Source organism: Prionailurus viverrinus, chromosome C2, assembly GCF_022837055.1.
Source record: "Prionailurus viverrinus isolate Anna chromosome C2, UM_Priviv_1.0, whole genome shotgun sequence".
Classification (NCBI taxonomy): domain Eukaryota; kingdom Metazoa; phylum Chordata; class Mammalia; order Carnivora; family Felidae; genus Prionailurus; species Prionailurus viverrinus.
This window is the reverse complement of record NC_062569.1, coordinates 9197303-9211970: the sequence shown is the minus strand read 5'-3', so window position 1 is coordinate 9211970 and position 14668 is coordinate 9197303. Positions and strand designations below refer to the sequence as shown.

The 14668-nt window shown below is 39.8% G+C and overlaps 1 protein-coding gene across 5 annotated transcripts in view; it reads left to right on the top strand.

Moving 5' to 3' along the window:
- ULK4 (unc-51 like kinase 4) overlaps positions 1-14668 on the top strand; it is a 582128-nt gene that overhangs the window by 209322 nt on the left and 358138 nt on the right. For all 5 annotated transcript variants that reach the window (XM_047874598.1, XM_047874600.1, XM_047874597.1 and 2 more), the window contains 2 exons: positions 14058-14109; positions 14205-14349. In XM_047874598.1, the coding sequence (XP_047730554.1) occupies positions 14058-14109; positions 14205-14349 (197 nt within the window). The remainder of the gene's footprint in view (positions 1-14057; positions 14110-14204; positions 14350-14668) is intronic.

The following is a 14668-nucleotide window of genomic DNA, read 5'->3' as shown; positions in this document are numbered from 1 at the left end:
AGAGGCTAATAAATATTGAGTAATTTATCGTTAATTAATCCAGATTTTTGAATTAATCTTAAGAGCTGGTGAGGTTTTAGAATGTGGAACTCTGAGAAACGTCTACTGGGAACGTAAGTTGGTACAAATACTTCAGAAAAATGGTAGTAGCTATTGAAGCCAGACATAGTATATGCCATTGATTCAGCAATTTCACCTCTAAATATACATTCGGTAGAAATATGGGCTTATGTTCACCAAAATACATATAGAAAGATGCTCATAACTCCAAACAGAAAACCATCCAAATGTCCATCTCAGCAATCTAATGGATAAATTATGGATTAGTCATATGATGAATACCTCGTAGGAGAGAAAATGAATGCTATATCATTATGCTTCAGAACTTGGATAAATCTCACAAAGTTAATGCTGAGATAAAGATGGAAGATACAAAATATCAGGATCCAGTTGCATTAAATTTGAAAACAGACAAAGCTGTTACCAGTCAGGATAGTGGTCATTCCTAGGGCAGGTGGTGACTAGAGCGAGCTGCGAGGGGCCTTTGCAATGTTCCGATAAAGTCTTTTTTTGGTCTGGGTGCTGGGTACAGGAGTGTGTTCATCTTGTGAAAGTTAACCGAGACATATGCCTGAGGATTAGTATACCTTTATGTATGTATGTTATGTTGAATTAAGTGTACATAAATATAAAAATATTTTTCATAAATTAATTTATAATTATAAATCCTTAAGTAACATTAAGACCTTAGAGCAATAGTCAATTAATAAATAATCTTTGGATGCCTAAACAGTTCTAAATAAGAAACAGTTACAAAACAGTGATCATTAAGTATAGTTTTTACTTTATTTTTTACAAGTATAGTTTTTACTTTGTTTTTATAGTTTTACTATATTTTTTACTTTATTTTTTATTTTTTTACAAGTTTTTACTTTATTTTTATTTTATTTTTTACAAGGGCAGTAGATGAACAAAATTTGTAAATGCTTTTGAATTATACCTTTTAACTATACTTTAAAATTGTTTAAGTTGTATGGCATAAATGCTAGTAGACAGAAAAATATCTAAATTATTCTTTATTTTCTCTCTAACTTTTCTTATGCTTGATTAAAAAGAAGGTTGATTACTTTGGTTAAAGATGATAATTAAATAGTTAATACAAAGAAATATAAATATGTGTAGAAGATAATATAATTTTCTGTTTATTAAGAAAACTAGAATAGTTTATTCAGAGAGTAAATTTAATTTGATACCCATTTTGTTTTATTTAATAGACTTAATTTTAAAGCTACAGTTCAATACTTTAAATTCATTTCTATTTGTGTATTTATACATCTTTGAATGCCTAAAGGCATACATATGAGGGCATATTAATCCTTTAGATTGTTACATGAATAACGTACACAAAAAGTAAAATTGGAATTAGTCTTTTTAATATAAAATAATTAGGTTATTTTATACTCATTAATAAAGATTTTTGTCAAAATATTCTGTTAAATTTCAAAAAATATATTTCTCATAAATAAGCAAAAGTGTATAGATCTTGGTAAATGTAACCCCCCCTTTTTTGCAAAGTAACTGATAAGAATTAGCATATCTATTAATCACTGGTGTGGACTTGTATCCTGTATTAATTTTCCTATTGCTTCTGTAAAAAATTATCAAAACTTTAGGGACTTAACACAAGTTTATTATGTTATGATTTGGGAGGTCAGAAGTACAAAATTGGTCTTTGGGGTTAAAATCAAGGTGTCAGCACACCTGTGTTCCTTTTGGGAGAAGTAAGGGGAAAAGTCTTTTCCCTCTCCTTTCCCGGCTTCCTGGGGCTGCCTGTGTTCCTTGGCTCATGTGTGGCCTCTCATTCCATCTTCAAAGGTGGCAGCGTAGCATCTTCAAATCTCTCTGACCTCCCCTTTTGTGGACACATCTCCTCCTCTGACTCTGACCCTCTTTTCTCCCTCTTATGAGGAGGTCTTGTTATTCTATTGAGCCCATCTGTCTAATCCAGCGTAAACATGTCAAGATCCTTGACTTAATCACATCTATAAAATCCCTTTTGTTGTGTATGATAACAAATTATCAGGTTCTCGGGATAAGGATGGTGGACATCGTTCTTTCTACCATCATTCCGTGTGCCACAGATTCCTGTTTTTATCCAGGGCTTCATGACTGAAATTATTTTGGTGCTCAAATTATAACAGATTTGGCCAGTGTAAAGTCTTTCGAATTGATTCCTGTGTCCTTGTGACATACTCCATCATTTTCCGAGTGATGTTTTAACTTGCTGGCACAGCAAGATATTCTTGCTTTGGCTTCTAGCTTCTCTAGCCTGGCCTAGTCATTTCCCAGTCAATTCTCAGAGGAGTTCTGGCTCCTTTTCATGGGAGGTGGCATTAGAAACCACGGTGTAGGGCCCTAAGTGTGCCTCTCTTTCCTGGGATGTCTCCGCTTCTGGGAAATATATACATAAAATAGAGCTGGGAAACGGATACATGTATATACATATATGAGCACACACAACACACGTATGCATGCTTGCATATATGGGTACACACACACACACACACACACATATTTTGAAATCATGAGTTCACGCTAATAACTTCAAACCCAGTCCCTGTCCATATGGTTCCTTCTATCTATGCTGTGTTCATAAGATACTTGGAATGGTCCCCTTCCTCCTCTTTTAGTGTGGTTATAATACTCATCTGAAACACAGTTGGTTAGTTTTCAGTTTGCTTTCAATTGTTGGGTTTCTTTTTCCCCTTCCTATCCTTTTATCTTTTGAGTACACATAAGATTAACATGCTTCCAAAAGTCAAAGCTGTAGAAAAAGATGTATTCAGAGCAGGGCCACTCCATATCAGTTCGTACAGCTCTTCCTCACTCTTCATTGGAGCAGTATAGTACTCTATTCTGTGTGTAGGTATCATAGGTTATTCAACCCATCTCTTATGTTGGGACGTTTAGGTAGTGTCTAATATTTTTCAGTTACAAACAAATAGCCCATGCACATGCAGTTTCCTATTGTCGGAGGTGTGTCTTCAGGGCACGTTTCCAGAGTGGTGATTGTGGGATTGAAGGATAATTACATAGGGCTTACTACTTTGCTTCCCCCACCTCCTAGTAATACATGAGTGTCTGTTTCTCCCCAGTCCAGTCTTGCCAATAGCAAATGCCAGTCTTCTGAAATTTTGCCAATCTTTTGTGCCTTGGGAATTCCTTAACGTCTTTTTTTAGGTATTTAATATTGTAAGGAAGAGTTAAACAATGTCGTGTCTAGTTTTGGCAGTTGTTCTCCTCAAAAGGGGTATTCTGCGTGGCCCGCTCTGCCATTAGTGGAGGTAGGATTCATGGCGTGGGCATGTTTCCCCTGTGTGGCCGATATGACTTCGGAGGAAAGGGGACTGGTAGTTGATGCGACATGTTAATTATCGTGCTGTCCGATGTACCAGATTTTCCAAGGCTTGCTGTAAGGAAGTGGTGGTTAATTTTCAAATGTAGGATAAGAATTTCAATTGAGTGCTTGGAATAGTAAACTTCAGTTTTCAAATGATGTGCTTTCATCTGTAAAATAAAAAAACACCCCACTACAAAAATAATAGTATAAAGCATACTTTCAACAAATGATTGTTTCAGAAATACACTTTCCATAGGTTACAGTGTTGCTTTTTTTCTTTGTGAAAGAAGAAAATTTGAATATGGTTATGTGGCTATTTATGGGTTAAAGCTGCTGAACTCCAGTATCTCATGTTCATCATTTCTTAAAATGGAACATAAATTTGTTAAATGATAAATTACCATTTTGGGCATCCAAGGCTTTAAGAACAAGTGAAGTAAAGTTTAGCCATCTGAGCATTATTTACATATTTTGGTGTCATTGTGATTGTGTAGTTTAAGTGTCCCAGAGCTGTCAGCATCCCTAGGTCACAGACATTCATTTCTTTTGGGACATTGAGGATCACTGGCAGCAACTAATGTGCATATATATGCACACAGAGTTGGGGGGGTGGTTTGAGCAAAGAAATGAAAAGTCCCTAGACCTGGGAACCTGTATTTTTGTTTTTAGTAAACTACGACCCTGTTTTTAGGACATGTCCTTAAATGACCTTTACCACAGACGAATGCCTTTAAGAAAGTAATTGTCACAAGCATTAAGTATTAAAGCTCCTTGGATTGTTCTGTACACAGGTGTATTAGCTCTACAACTAAAATAAGTAATCATGGAATCTTATGGTAGAAGTCATTAGTGTAGGGGAGCCTGATTAGGGTTGCAGTGGTATTGACTTAAATGGTTTATCTGTTGTTTATAAATTCTGTGGAAGATTCTAGAAGAGGAAAGCACTGTTGAACAAACCACCTACTTGACAGCAGCAGTTACTCGCTATGTCTTCTCAGGTGATTCAGTCTCTTGTTTGTTAACAGGTCGACGTAGTACCAGTGGGTAAAGCCATGACAATTGAAGGTTTGTCATCCACAGTGTTGGATTTTGTTGTCATGGTTTCCTCACTGTGACTTGAAAGCTATTCAGTAAAGAGGCTCTTTAGGTTTTTGTCCTTTTTTCTTTGTTATTATGCTGCTTCGTTGCCATCTGGCATTGGGTTGTCTTGAAAGCGTTGTAATGTGACCTCTCAAAATGCGGGTTGAGTTTTGTCATGAGTCACACTGTACTCCCCACATATTATCTTTAAGTCAAGAAATGTTTTATAACATGACTAATCAGTAGTCGTCTTTGTTTTGGCATGATACGGGATTTGAATTTCTCAGGCTCTAAGGGAACTTAGCCCCGTTTTAGGTAAAAATCTATTATGTATAGAATTGTTGAATCACTATATCATACACATGAAACTGATATAACACTGTATGTTACTTATACTGGAACTAAAATTAAAAATTTAATAACACATCATTGGGTGTTAAGAAAATAACAAATGAATGCTGTTTCAAAGTGTATTTGGAAGAGGGAGTGGACAGAGATCTCTGGGAGGGGTGCGGGTCTTGGATCACGTGCAGGGGGACCTCCTCTTTGTGTGTAGGGCAGTACGGCCTGCCTGCGGAAGACAGAGAAAAGCTGTCACCTTGAAATATCTTCCTGGCCTTCTTACAACCATTAGGCCACAGACGGGTCTGTACTGAACTTCCATTTCCTTTGTAGGTAGGGATCCAGGAGCGGCCTTGAAGCTTGGATGAACAAAAGGGTGGGGGTGGCAGGGGAAGTACACGTTGTCTGTATAAATAAGGAGCTGGCATTGGGTGGAGAATGAGGAGGAAGAAAGGAACGAAGAGGGGGCCTAGAAGAGACAGGCAAAGGGCAGGAGCCTCAGAGCCGAGCTGTGTGTGGGGGCGGGGGGGGGGGGGGCGGGGAGACAAGGTTAGTGGGGAAAAAAAAAATCAAAGGTGCAGGTGATTCCAAGATGACTAAAAGCAGGAGGTTTAATATTCAATTGCAAATTGTGGGTGTTGCCATTACAAAGCTGCATCCCTCCGAACCATCAGTAGAGTCTGGTGTACATATGGAGAACTTGGGAGACTTTAAATTCAGTCCTTACAAAGGGATCATGTGGTACCGTGAGCAAGGTGGAGGTGAGGGAAGACCACCTGAATGACGACACACAGAGGCTGCTGATTGGGAGCTTGCAGCAGTAGGGACATCATCACCCTCACTTGTATTCCGCAGAGGGTGTACAAACTTTAGGGCAAAAAAAGGGAAGGCTTACGGTGTATCTTGGTCGGCATGGGGGGAGCTGGAGGCAGACTAATGAGAAACAGGGCCTCCTATGGGATGGATTAGGGGAGCACATGTGACTTTGGCTGGCTGGTCGTGAGTGGGAGGCAGGCTACAACAAGCCGTGGAGCTGGCATTCGTCCTCCAAGTCCTGAGCGTCCTGAGCTGATTGCAGCAGGTGTTGTGAGCTGGCTTCTGTGCCTGCTTCCCGTGGAGGCCGTGGGACAGAGTCCTCATTGTCACATCTGGTCTAACCGCCTTTCATTTGGATAGTCGGTCTCAGAAGCAAACAGCAGGAGAAGGGAAAAAGCAAATAAAATACTAGAGTAAGTGAAAACTCAAGAGTTGGCGGTGAACCATGGAGAAGGAAATAAGCCATTGCACGTTCTGAGAAATCTGAGAGAGGACTTGAGATTTCTTACAGCACGCAGGCCTGAGAATCTTATTTAAAATTCGAAGTTGGGCTCACCTCAGCTTACAACCAGGATACAAAAGCAAATCCCTTTTCTTTTCTTTTCTTTTCTTTTCTTTTCTTTTTTCTTTCTTTCTTTCTTTCTTTCTTTCTTTCTTTCTTTCTTTCTTTCTTTCTTTCAAAATTGCCATGTGTAGAACAAGTACTTTTAGGTTTCAAAACTTTTGAAACATCCTTTTCATAGTAATAGGATGAATTAATGTGAATAGAGTTAAAGCAGTGATGTAATAAGTAGACCCCCCAAAAAGGTTTAAGGTTTTGGTTTACTTATGTATTTTTCACTCGCATATTTATAGTAAGTGCCTTTTGTAAACCACCTCTTTATTTTTTTAATATCTTTTATTTTTATCTTAGAGAGTGAACTGGGGAGAGGGGCAGAGGGAGAGAGAGAGGGAGGATCTTAAGCATCCACATCCAATGCAGTGTCTGATATGGGGCTCGATACTACGACGCTGGTATCATCACCTGAGCCGAAATCGACTCAGAGGCTCAACCGACTGAGCTATCCAGGAGCCCCTGTAAACGACCTCTTTAAAAGATTTAATTATACTGGAATTAAAATGAAAAACTTAATAAAAAAAATCAATGAGTGTTGAGGAAGATACAGTAGTGAGCTAGAATCAGATCCTGCTCTGAATAGGTTAAGTGTTGGTTGGGAGGAAGAGACCAAGATGAAAAAGAAAGATTGGACCATGGTTTGAAGAGTGCTGTGTTGGTGGTTTGCTTGGGGTATGCCAAGAGCCCTTTCAGTCTGACAGGGTCTGGAGATGCTTTTTAGAGGAGATGATTTTATTCTTGAACTAGGTCTTGGACATAGGTAGGGATTAACTCCTGAGTGGCCTCCTGGGTGAGGGGTGGGTGTTTCAGGCGACGGAATCCTGTCTGCCAAGGGAGAGAAGCGTGAAGTGTTTTCATGAGCCATTTTAAGGTTTCTCTTGGTATTATTTTGAGATACTTAGAGTAATTTACTTGAAAATACTTCGCCGTAGAGGTGTAAAATGATATGCATGAGTTGGTTTTAATGTCTGCCCTAGGAAAGGGTAGTTTGTATGTGAAGGATGCCATACTCTCGCCATATTCTTGAAGTGTGCCATATTCTTGAGGGAGTACTCCCTCAAGAGGTGGTTGGTGAGCCCTGGAAAGACTCTAATCTGAAGTTCACAGCTGTGAAGTGTCTTTATCTTGGTGACCCTTTTGTTAGAAAGATTATTTTCTTTGGTGAGGTGAGTCCATTTTTAAAGATACGTGGATTGGCTGGAAATCTTGGGCAACTGGCCCACCCTTGGAAGGGTACAAGTTTCCAGCGAGCCCCGTGGATTGGTATTCTTGGCATCGGACTCTGATTTGTTTCTGCATTTTGTACATTGGGAGCCTTTGGCAGTCTGGTGAGGTCCGTGAACTCATTCTTGGAAAGACATTTTTAAATGCATCAGGGAAAATAAAGTGCACAGGGATATACAGGAAACGATTTGTACCGAAATACAGATCCAAGATATTTTTAAGAAATAACAAATTTGCTCTGTTTCTGGGCCCAAGCAATCATCGTTGCTGTTTCCAAGAGCCAGTTTCTGGGTCCCTCTCCCCCACTGCCACGCTCTTCTGTGTCACTTTGAGCACCCTTGGAGCTGTGGTCTTGTATTTTATAGCTGCCCCCCTCTTTGTGTGAGTTACTGTGGGACCTCCAGGCATTTGGGGCCAGAGGCTAGAATTTTGTTCAATGTGTCACCGTGTGCCAATCTGCTCTCTCAATTTAGAGTTGCTTTCTCATCTCTGATTGGTATCTTGTAGGTTATATATCCAGGTAATTGTTTTAAGGTTCATCTGGATGTTTTTAAAACAAATTCAGAGTAAACTACTCTAAATATCTCCAAAAGGAAAAAGAAACAAGGCCCAAGTCATCATCTGGATGGATCTCTAGGCCTTTAAGTCTAACTTTTAGCAGCTATTTATTTCAAGGACAGTGGCAATGACAAAAACACCTTCTTCTCTGCCAAGAAACTCTGGCGCATCCACACATCCCAATCTATGTGATGTTAGTTATTTCATGTTTGTGTTCATTTCCATTCTACACCTTAGTAGCTATTAAGTTTTGATAGTGGTGGTAATAAAATCCCGGTACCTACGTACTGCGAGCTCATTGACGTTATTTGTGTGTGTGTGTGTGTGTGTGTGTGTGTGTGTGTGTGTGTGTGTGTATAATCTACTTATGTGGGTCTACTTACACTTAACATTTGTGTAAGTGTTGAGATGTATCACTCCTACAAATCTTTTTCGTGTGTTTTGTGAGAGTAGATGTAGTAACCCTTCTGATTTGTATAGGAGTATATTGAAATGTTTTATTTTCCTATATTTCTTTTGTTATATTTTCTTTATATTTTCTATTAAAATTTGACTCCATTGTTTCTCTGCTCTGTGCTCCAAAGTAACTAGCGTTTTAAAACTTTAACTTTCATCTATTCTGTTTTGCTAGAATCATTGGTTAAGTGAACGTTTTGCGAAGGTATGTGGTGTTTTTCATTTTAGGATTTTACAACCAATGATCTTTTCTGAAAAACCATTTATTACTTTGATTTATGTAGTTATTGCATAGAATATAAATAAAATGGATGAAACTGTTTTTCAGTGTTTATCTCCCTTGCCTTGTTCGACTTGCTAAGTATCTGCACATTTTCAGAGTAATTTTATTTTTATTTTTCTGTTTGTGAGTTATGGGCAGCTTTCTTTTGGTAATGTAATCAACTGTCATTGCTCGGGAAAAATATGAATTAAAGGTGAATAGTAAATAATTTGTCTTGTAATCTGCATTTGCCATATTATAGTAAGCACATTATTTCTCCATTACCATCCTCTACCTGTTTCTTCTTCTAAAGGATCATTCTCAGTTGGAAGGATTAAATTTCTACCATCTGGGATACATTGCTAATTGCCTTCAGTCATTCAGAGGACAAGTGTTAATTAAAAAATTAAATGATATTATAATGAACTAGAGTTCTTCTTTTAAAACTGATTAAATATATTTTTAATCCAGAAATTTACATTTGGTGTGTATTTAAGTTTATAGGTATTGTTTTGGGCTACATAGTGAGATACTGTCTGTGTCTTTTTGCAGGTTGCTTGTTTTCATTAAATATATTGATGTGAGATTTATCCATTCTATTTTTGAACTCTTATAATCAGATCTTCAGTGAATAGCTTTGAATGTGTTACTGGAAACTTTGGTTGGTGTTATGAAATTCTTCTTCCAAGTTCTTGTACCAATTTATTGGTTTACTGTGGTATGTAGGTACCCATTTCCCCTAAGTTTTTCAAGCTCTTGGTACTAAGGTAATTTCTTTAACTGAATCTGTGTAAATTGGTATCTCAGTGTTCTAATTTTCATTTCTCTGATGGTGGGTTTGAATAGTTTTCATATGTTTGTTGACCATGTGGGTATTCTCTTTTGAAAACCATCATTTCTGTCTTTTGTCCAGTATTGGGGGTTGTTCGTCTTTTTCTCATTGATTTTTCTCTTGCATTCTGCATATGAATCCATTTGTCAGATTTGGGGATTGCAGAACTTTCTCCTAGCCAATGGCTTTTCTTTTCATTTTGTTTCTAGGGACTCATCCTATATAAATGTTTTTTATTTTAATGTAGTCAAACTTATTAATGTTTCTCTTTTAGTTTGTGCTTTTTAGATGCTACTTAACTCCTTCCAGGGCACCTGGGTGGCTCAGTCGGTTGGGTGTCTGACTTTAGCTCAGGTTGTGATCTCATGGTCCGTGAGTTTGAGCCCCGCCTCGGGCTCGCTGCTGTCGGTGCGGAGCCTACTTCAGATCCTCTGCCCCTCGCCCTGCCCCTGCTTGCACTCTCTCTAAAAAATAAACATTAAAAGAATGAAAAAAAGAAGTCCTTTCCTACTTTAATGCCACAAAACTATGCTCTATTTTCCTTTAAAAGCCTTTCTTTTTAACTATTCAACCTTTAAGCCTCCTGTAATTATTTTTTCAGTGTTCTCTGGTCTTTTTTTACCAAGTAGATAGCTAATTGTAGCTCTCCCTTAAATGAATAGTCTACATGTTTTTCCACTGTTGCTAATAATACTATCACTGCCCCTTGCTGAGTTCCCATATGTGTCTGTTTCTAGGCTCTCGGTTATATTCCATGAATTTCTTTGTCTAGCTCTACATTTACACCACTTGGTTTCCCTTATAGGAAGCCTGGAAACTTGGTAGGGTAAACCATCTCTGCCCCACAATTTCTTGAAAATCTTGTCTTATTCTTGATTCTCTACTGCTGTTGAAATCGACCTCTGTGTTCTGGAGCTAAAATATAATATGAAGACAGAGTTTGGGTATAAAGAAGGAAGATAGTTGATCTGCCAGGCAGAGGAGGCTGCAGGAGGCTAGTGTCTCTAAGAGTGGCAAGCCTGTCCTAGGAAAAGGCTGAGGGGCTTTCTAGGAAAATACAGGATCTGGGTGGTTTCTATAGGAATGTATAGGTATGTGCTGCCAGCCACCTTGGTCATGTCTTCCTAGGTGGTCTCCTGTCTAGTGTTGGCACACACATCCGAGTCTCATTATTAAGTGTACGTTGAGGTCAGCGAGATGTCAACGTCGATATTGAGTTCCCAGAGCAAAGCATTCTGCATAAAAACGTATGGGGGGAAGGGAGAGGCTTCAAGAATGAGGAAGGGAAGAACTTCTTCAGGGTCCAGCCTTGCTGAAGGCAGTAGTGTGCCCGTCTTAATTTCCACCCATCTTTATGTTTCTGTAGCATTGTCACTATTTTCCAAATACATTACGGAATCAATATGAGGAGGTAATGCAAACCTTCTTGGACTATTTATTTGTTTTTGGGACAGAGAGAGACAGAGCATGAACGGGGGAGGGGCAGAGAGAGAGGGAGACACAGAATCGGAAACAGGCTCCAGGCTCTGAGCCATCAGCCCAGAGCCTGACGCGGGGCTCGAACTCCCGGACCGCGAGATCGTGACCTGGCTGAAGTCGGGCGCTTAACCGACTGCGCCACCCAGGCTCCCCTTGGACTGTTTATTTGTATGACACTGGAATGATGGGTTAATTTGCAGAGAGTTGACCTCTCGGAGTCTGTTCATCAATGACCATGTGTTACCTTTGTTTATTCCTTCTCTGATACATAGATCTGAGTTTCTGACCTATATCATTTTTCTTCCTTCTGAAGAACTTTTGGAAACATTTCTTGCAAGGCAGGTCTACTGGCAGAAAATGTTTTCTGTTTTTGTTTGTGTGAGAAAAATCTTTATTTCTCCTTTTACTTTTGAGGGATAATTTCACTCAGAATTCTAGGTTGGTGCTTTTTTTCTCTTAACACTTGGAATATTTCATGCCAGCGTGACCCATCAGGTAAAATGAATTGAGATAAGCACGTCATTAGTGTGAGATTTGATGTGTATGTGGCTTGAAGCCCGGTTGCGTTCCCCGTCTGCTCTACCTGTGGTTTTTCAGAGGCTAAAATTCCCTCCGGGGTCCTAGTTTTTGTCTCTCCTGTTGCTTTGGGTTTCCCTGATAACTCCTTCTCACATAAAACCCGTGTCTTGCAACTCTCTCAGTGGTAATCCATGTTGTTATAGAGGAGCCCAGTTGATGTTGCGGTAAGGCATGGCCGGAGGGGAAACGTCCCACGGTCCTGTGGTTAGGATTCTTTTTGTGAGCCTCTGCGTCTGGTCTCTGACGTTCACAGGTGTTTGTCAGTTGTCCCTGCGCCTGTACCCGGGGGAGACAGGAAGGCTCGGAGGGTGCTGGAGTTGGGATTGTCTTTCCCAGGTTGGTTAGGTTCTGCTGAAACCTTACTATAGGCTCTGGTAAGATAGTGTCCTTTGTGTCCAGGCCTTTGTCAAGAAGAAAAGAATGTTCTGAGCGTGTTTCAAAATGGCTCATTTTCCTTCCCTCTGCTGGAAGCATGAGGGGTTTTTCTCTGATCTTCACTCTGAGAGTTTAGGGGAGACTTGGGGAAGTAAACTCCCGGGCGTGTGGGTGCTCCAGTAAGGCTGGGCACCAGGAGCTTTTATCCCCCAAGCTCAGGCTCCCAACAGTCCCTCGGTTAGCCTTTAGGTTTTGTACCAGCTGCTGACTCCACTGGCCTTTCTTCTCCCATTAAGCTGTGATTCTGTTTGCCTGTCTCTTCAGGGGAGCGGTTTGTTCTGTGACTTCAGTTCTTGGAGGTGTCTGAGAAGAGTTGTTGATTTTGTTTGTTTCGCATTTTCCTTGTTGTAAGGATGGTTGTGACAGCTTTCAAGCTTTCTGCAGAAGCATGTTAATGGCCATTGTACCTGTAAATATTTTCTACATTTTTTTTTCTGTAAAAGGATGCCGTAGATACCTTAGAATTTGATTGCTTCTATAGATTTTAGCTTAATTATGTCATTTAGTTGGTTATTGTAGGCATGTAGGAATACTGTTGATTGTTCATCTTCTGTCTGATGATCTTGCTTTTTGACCATGCTTAGTTTTTCAGATGTGAGTTGGACACCTGTCATTTACTTCAGACCCACTCCTCTTTTGATGTGTCCTCTTAAATCTTTAAGGTAGGCGTTGACCATGTTGATGGGTGTTAATAGTGGGCTATGTTTGTTTCCTTTGCATGGTTTTTGCTTTTGACACAACTGGCAGTTCAGAGGAATCAAAATTCCTTAATGAAGCGTGACATCTATGCTTTGAGCAATGTGACATCACTTAATGGAAGAGGGTGATCAAAACATCTCTGGTTCTTAGGGTCCTTGTACCAATATCTGGATAGAATATTCTATGTGAACTTACAAGGGGGTGCATGTGTGGCTCAGTCGGTTAAGCATCTGACCTCGGCTCAGGTCATGATCTCATGGTTCGTAGGTTCGAGCCCTGTGTTGGGCTCTGTGCTGACAGCTCAGAGCCTGAAGCCTGCTTCATATTCTGTGTCTCCTTCTGTCTCTGCCCCTCCCCCTCTCGTGCTCTGCCTCTCTCTCTCTCAAAAATAAATAAACATTAAAAACCTTTTTTTAAACTAGAATAGGTTAACACTGGTGGGTTACTGCCCACGTGTAGAGATCTTTACCTGTGCAGGGCTTCATCTCATTGGTCTGGATAGCAGGATGGTCTTGTGGGGCTGGGAACAGTTTCTCCTGCCCTTTTGTCAGTGTAGGGAGAACAAATGCTTGTCTTAGGACCAGGAATACATTCAGTTGTAAACAACGGGAATTTTGTTTCTTGTCACCAAAATAGTTCATCAAAGGAGAGAGTAGTAGGTTTCCAAATTAGACTGCAGAAATGATTTGTCCTTTCTTCATTGTTCATTTTCATCGGGGGGAATCGATTTGTTATTTTGGAGTTGGTTTCAAACCACATTTGATTGTACCCTCAATAACTAGGAAATCCTAGAGGTGGTTTGAATAGTGGATTTATATCTTTTGAATATGTTTCTAAAAATAACCAAGATTAACTTGTCATAGCTCTTTGATGTATTTAATAAAACACAAAGATTGGGTGTCTCCTTTCCCCCCAATATTTTGGTTGTGTAGTTTAAACTTGAATAATGATCACTAGCTTATATATATTCATTTGGTGGTTTAATGTCAACCCACGCCAACCGGATTTTGGATTATATACTAAGGTTCCTTTCATAGACTCTGAAGGTTTTGATAAATTACTGTTTTGATGATCAGAATGTCATTTTGACCTGAGGACTTTTTCAGAGTTGAATGAGCCTGGTGGTTTATGTAGAGTTTAAATCCAGGATAAATTTAGCTGTTGATTTTCCCCCTCTTTTGATTAGTGATTCTGTCAGTGCAAAAAGCACAGATAGTGGTTAATACCAGTTTTGTGATTATAAACATTTGAACCAAGTCTTTCACATCTTTTCTTTAAGGTTGTTGATTATATCCTGCCACCCTTGGTCTCCTTGGTTCAGAGCCAAAATGGTAAGTGTGACCCCGTCACTGAGAATGCCAGTAGGTGCACATTCTGTTTGCATTCTATCGCCATGGACTCACATTCTTGGCACTTTTCTTTCAAGTGGAGTGGCGACTCTTCAGCTTGCGGTTGCTCTCAGAAACCACATCCCTACTCGTGAACCAGGAGGTCGGGGATGGCAAGAAGGAGGCGAATGTTGACTCTGACAGCAGTCTGCTGGCTCTCATTAGAGATGTCTTACTTCCCCAGTAAGTCCCACGTGCTGCATTCGCGCAGAGAAGTGCAAGATGTCTGGAAGCTTCTGTCAGACTAGTTCTAATGATGGGGTTGGGGGTCTTGATGTTCTTATGTTTTTGTACATATGCTTACGTGCTCGCAAAAAAGAAATTTGGAAACAGAGGCACTACAGACTACTACACTGCCTAGAACCCAGGAGAATCCATTTAGAGCCTTAGCTGTTTTCCATAAGGCACATGACTCTGAGGTTACGCAGATTTAAAGGTGTTAATGGCCAGAAGGTAAGGTTTATTATTCAAGGTCAACATTACGAGACTACTGGAACGTGGA